This window comes from Triticum dicoccoides, chromosome 2B (assembly GCF_002162155.2).
Source record: "Triticum dicoccoides isolate Atlit2015 ecotype Zavitan chromosome 2B, WEW_v2.0, whole genome shotgun sequence".
Lineage (NCBI taxonomy): Eukaryota > Viridiplantae > Streptophyta > Magnoliopsida > Poales > Poaceae > Triticum > Triticum dicoccoides.
In genome coordinates this window covers 95,064,229-95,069,316 of record NC_041383.1, presented here as the reverse complement: position 1 = coordinate 95,069,316, position 5,088 = coordinate 95,064,229, and the positions used below count along the sequence as shown (strand labels likewise).

Sequence of the window (5,088 nt, the reverse complement as noted above, 5' to 3'; positions counted from 1 at the left end):
CGGTGGTGTCCATGGGCGGCGTCTCCTTAAGCCGCCATCGCGGTTACTCTCCTCCTTCAGATTGCTCCGGGTGAAAACCATGATCCTTTGGATTGGGCCGTGGCGGCATTCCAGCGCTGTTCCCTTCCGGAAGGCGCCACGCCGTCTTGGAGGAGATCTCCAATGACCTCAAGCAGGGCTCTTATTGCACATTTGGCGTTGGCTTGGCGTTGGTTCGGGTGGTGTGGCTGTCCGCTTACCTGATGTATCCAGCCTTGGGTGTGTGTTTCGTGTGTGGTTTCGAGTTGTACGTGTTGGTCCTGTATGGTCGTTGCTTTATATATAAAGCAGGGCAAGAGCCTTTTTCGGTTGTGTTGAAACAGAGCTGTTTGTAGTTGTGTTGATGAACTTAACAGCATGTTTCTTTACTGTAGTTCTATATGCATAATGGCTCCGTTTTATTTGTTTGGTCATAATTTTCTTCGTGTGTTTCAGTATACAAGACTTGAATAAATTCTTAGTTATATGTGCATAGAGGCAGTTGAATTATATCAACTAACTGAATTCTCCATGCACGAGCCTTCGTGTGATGTTTAGTATTTATCGTTTCCACTGAATAGTGAATACTGGATTGTTCATTTGTTCGGAATCACTGATAATGTTTTTCTGTTTGTTTGAAGTCATATGTGCAACAGCTAGAAAGCAGCAAGCTGAAGCTTGCACAACTAGAGCAGGAGCTCCAGAAAGCTCGCCAGCAGGTAGATCTTTATTGGCTGAATGTTGGTTGTGATATCTTGGTTGCAGTAGAGTATGCTTTTGCTAATGCTCGTGCTGGATATTTATTTGCAGGGAATCTTCATTTCTAGCTCAGGAGACCAAACCCATGCCATGAGTGGAAATGGTATTTTCTTCTCCAAATTTCTGTGTATGCCATACATTTTGGCAGCATCATCCTTTTGTTACATAATGTTCAATTGTATTGTGTTATCAATCTATGTTAGAGGTTCATCTGAACAGTAAACTTATCTTTGCAGGAGCAATGACTTTCGATCTGGAATACACTAGATGGCTTGAGGACCAAAACAAGCAAATCAATGAGTTGAGGACTGCAGTTAATGCTCATGCAAGTGACAGTGACCTGCGCCTTATCGTAGATGGGATAATGGCACATTATGATGAAATATTTAAGGTCAAAGGTGTCGCTGCCAAGGCTGACGTGTTCCATATACTGTCAGGCATGTGGAAGACGCCTGCCGAAAGGTGCTTCCTGTGGCTTGGGGGTTTCCGTCCATCCGAGCTCTTAAAGGTGAGTGAAGTATTAAATCTCAGAGTTTTCTGTTAGTTCAGTTTCGCTTGCTGGTCCTGTAAGCTGATTGTTCAATGCGGTATGAAATTTCAGCTCCTGGTGAATCATCTGGAGCCGCTAACCGAGCAGCAGATGTTGGGATTGACCAACCTCCAGCAATCTTCCCAGCAGGCAGAGGATGCACTGTCACAAGGAATGGAAGCATTGCAGCAATCACTGGCAGAGACTCTGGCTGGATCTCTGGGTTCCTCCGCTGGCTCTTCGGGGAATGTTGCAAACTACATGGGTCAGATGGCCATGGCCATGGGCAAGCTTGGAACGCTCGAGAACTTTCTTCGCCAGGCAAGCCTCTTTCCTTGCATCTTCCAGTCTTGAACCTGTGATATTTCAGCATATTTGCTGGCATGAAATTAGCTGCTCACTTTCATCAGTTTGGTTTATTTGATAATTTTCTTTCGTTTGTATCTACCAGGCTGACAACCTGCGACAGCAGACCTTGCATCAGATGCAGCGAATCCTGACGATCCGTCAGGCCTCCCGCGCCCTCCTAGCCATACACGACTACTTCTCGCGTTTGCGCGCGCTGAGCTCTCTGTGGCTTGCTAGGCCCAGGGAATAACCAAGGATCATCGCTCGCCGGATTTCCCCCTAAGCTGATGTGTACAACGCTGGGGGTGCTCTTCATATTGCTGCAGATAATTTGGGTATTCGAGTTTTTCTTCTTGTATAATTATGTGTAGCTGCTTTTTGGGTCCAGGGTTTGTACTCAGGTGGTATACAAGTAGGTGGGGGGAGCCTGTAAGTCACAATGGTTGTAGAACTGTGTTGGGAATAAAAACTAGGTAAGCCAGGACGAGTCCTAATTAAGTTGTGTCACAGAACTGTAGTGGCTGGAGAATCGGTGCTCCGTGTATTTTAGCTGTTGTCCGTGTGGTGGTTGAACATGGTGAATACATATGAACTTGTTCCATTTGGTTGCTCAATCCTGTGCTTGGAGTGAAACGACTATACTGTATCCATATGCTACTTGTTGCGGTCTGGAGAGCGTCTGTAGATGAAGCAGTAGGTAAATTCCATAGTACTTTCTCTGTAAATATATTAGAACGTTCTTATATTTGTTTGCAGAGGAAGTATGTAGGACGCATGTCAGTGATTATGTACGTCTCGCTCCTTTTTTTTTTATCCTCTTGGAGATGTCAGTTAGTTTAAGCTCTTTTCTTTTGTAAAAGGTAATCCCTCCGTCCCATAATAGCTTGAAAAACGTTCTTATATTATCAGATAGAGGTAGTATATGATATATCTTGATAAAGGATATCTCACTGAATTGATGTATCAAGGTGATAATACCACATCAAAAGAATGCACGGTCTGGCATGATGCGCACAGCCTCTGCATGGCACGATGCGCACAGCCAATAAGACGGTTTTGCAAATAACGTAGAATGAATGGTTTTGCGAGCGGCTGCAGTACGGTGATTAATTATTACTCCCTTCGTCCGAAAATACTTGTCATCAAAATGGATAAAAAAAGATGTATCTAGATTTAAAATACATCTAGATACATCCCTTTTTATCTATTTTGCTGACAAGTATTTCCGGACGGAGGGAGTATACGGTTATTGGCTTTGCTACACAAAAATGTAACAGGAAACGGTTGTATTATATTTTCAAAATTAATAAAAGTACGCAGTGGAGTCGTGTTGTTTTCCTAATAAAAAAAGGGTTTTGCAGTAGGAACCAACATAGAAAATATTGTCCCTCAGATTACTAGTCCTGTTGTTTCCCTAAAAAAAGGGTTTGTGGGATTTTGAACGTCTGACTGGTTTGCGGACCAATTGGGTACCATGTTGGATGACAAACTGCTTTCGAAGTTAAGTTAGAAAGTTTGACGAGAAAACATAGGCCACGGTTTGAACCTGCGACCTCATGGTCGCTCCCCCACACGCATGGGTTAACCATCCTCACCACAAGGACAAATGATGGTATTGAAGGATAAAGAACATTTATTTTGTCAGTTTTTCATACATCAACAACAAAGCCTTTAGTCTAAACAAATTGGGAAACGATTGGCATCAACCGATCGATCAAGATGCTGCATCCGCGGCTTGGTGCGTCATTAGATCAAACAAAATCGTGGGTCTCTTACATGTTCCAATCCAGCCAACTACCCAACCTTATCTTCTCCACCATGCTTCTTCTCCACACACATGTTCCTTCCCCAAATCAAGCCATCTCTCTCCTCAAGTCAAGCTCCCGTCCGTCGCCCAACTCCGGGATGGCCTTTGCTCGCACGGGGACCGTTGGCCGGAGAAGATGGCAACCGCGCCTCGCGACACGAGTGCACGACGAGCCCTAGTCTGCCCAGTTCGTGGCCTCTTTGCTGTCTGCACCAGCAACGGCGAACGGTGACTGAGTTGTCGGCGACGGCGACGATGTTAATCGACCACGGCGACGACAAACAACAGTGGTGCGGCACTGCAACTTCATCTTCATTAATGTTTTCTGCAACATCACATGTGTTGCAAAATGTCCTTCCACAACAACACTTGTGTTGCAAAAAAGTGAAGACAGTAAAAAGAAATTCCGCAACATCACCTCGGTTGCAAAAAAATCTACAACAAAAACTTTGTTGCACAATATTTCTGCAACAAGACATCTGTTGCAAAATAAATTCTGCAACAAAACCTTTCTTGCAATGATAAAGGCATCGTTCGGCTGCTTGATGTGCTAAACTGACGGCTTGCGACCCGGCCGATTTAAAAAAAATCAGCTGGCGGATGCGTAGCACGCCCCAAAAAAGTTGGGACAGGCTAGATGTGAAACCCATAAGATCTAGAAACAAATTCGTGGTTCTAACTGTTGGACATGTCGCCTTTTAGTCGGCCAACACTCAGTGCCATACAATATTGCGGGTCGAACCGTCATCGTATAGAACTTACCTTCTATCTTTTGTGGCACCCTCTTGTCACAGAGAATGGCAGAAGGTTGGCGCCACTTCATCCATCCGGCTTTGATTCGATGGCTCACATTTTCATCGATATCCCCATCCTTCTACAACAATGACCCCAAATATCGAAAGGTGTCCTTCCGAGGCACCAACTGCCCATCAAGGATAACCTCCTCCTCCAAGTGCCTAGTAGTACTGAAACCGCACCTCATGTACTCGGTTTTAGTTCTATTAAGTCTAAAAAATTCGATTCCAAGGTTTTTCTTCATAGCTCTAACTTCTTATTGACCCCGTTCGACTACCATCGACTAGCACCACATCATCTGCAAAGAGCATACACCATGTGATATCTCCTTGTATATCCCTTGTGACCTCATCGATCACTAAAGAAAAAAAGATAAGGGCTCAAAGCTGACCACTGGTGCAGTCCTATTTTAATCAGGAAGTCATTAGTGCCGCCATCACTTGTTCGAACACTTGTCACAATATTATCGTACATGTCCTTGATGAGGGTAATGTACTTTGCTGGGACTTTGTGTTTCTCCAAGGCCCACCACATGACATTCCGCGATCTTATCATAGGACTTCGATGACCCACAAGTATATGGATCAATCGTAGTACTTTCTATAAGTAAGAGTGTCAAACCCAACGAGGAGCAGAAGGAAATGACAAGCGGTTTTCAGCAAGGTATTTTTTGCAAGTACTGAATGTAGCAATGATAAATAGTTTTGTAGCAAGATAATTCGTAACAAGTGATAAGTAACAATAGTAGTAAAGTGCAGAAAGGTAGCCTAATCCTTTTTATAGCAAAGGACAGACCAAGACTTTCTTTTATAGTAAGCAAAGCGTTCTCGAG

General features: G+C 44.1%; 1 protein-coding gene across 3 annotated transcripts in view; it reads left to right on the top strand.

Moving 5' to 3' along the window:
• LOC119362328 (transcription factor TGA2.1) overlaps nt 1–2,268 on the top strand; it is a 7,331-nt gene extending 5,063 nt beyond the window's left edge. For all 3 annotated transcript variants that reach the window (XM_037627532.1, XM_037627533.1, XM_037627534.1), the window contains exons 6-10: nt 660–737; nt 829–880; nt 1,014–1,285; nt 1,379–1,627; nt 1,758–2,268. In XM_037627532.1, coding sequence (XP_037483429.1) covers nt 660–737; nt 829–880; nt 1,014–1,285; nt 1,379–1,627; nt 1,758–1,904 — 798 coding nt within the window. In that variant the 3' untranslated portion in view covers nt 1,905–2,268. The remainder of the gene's footprint in view (nt 1–659; nt 738–828; nt 881–1,013; nt 1,286–1,378; nt 1,628–1,757) is intronic.
• Nucleotides 2,269–5,088: the final 2,820 nt, after the last annotated feature.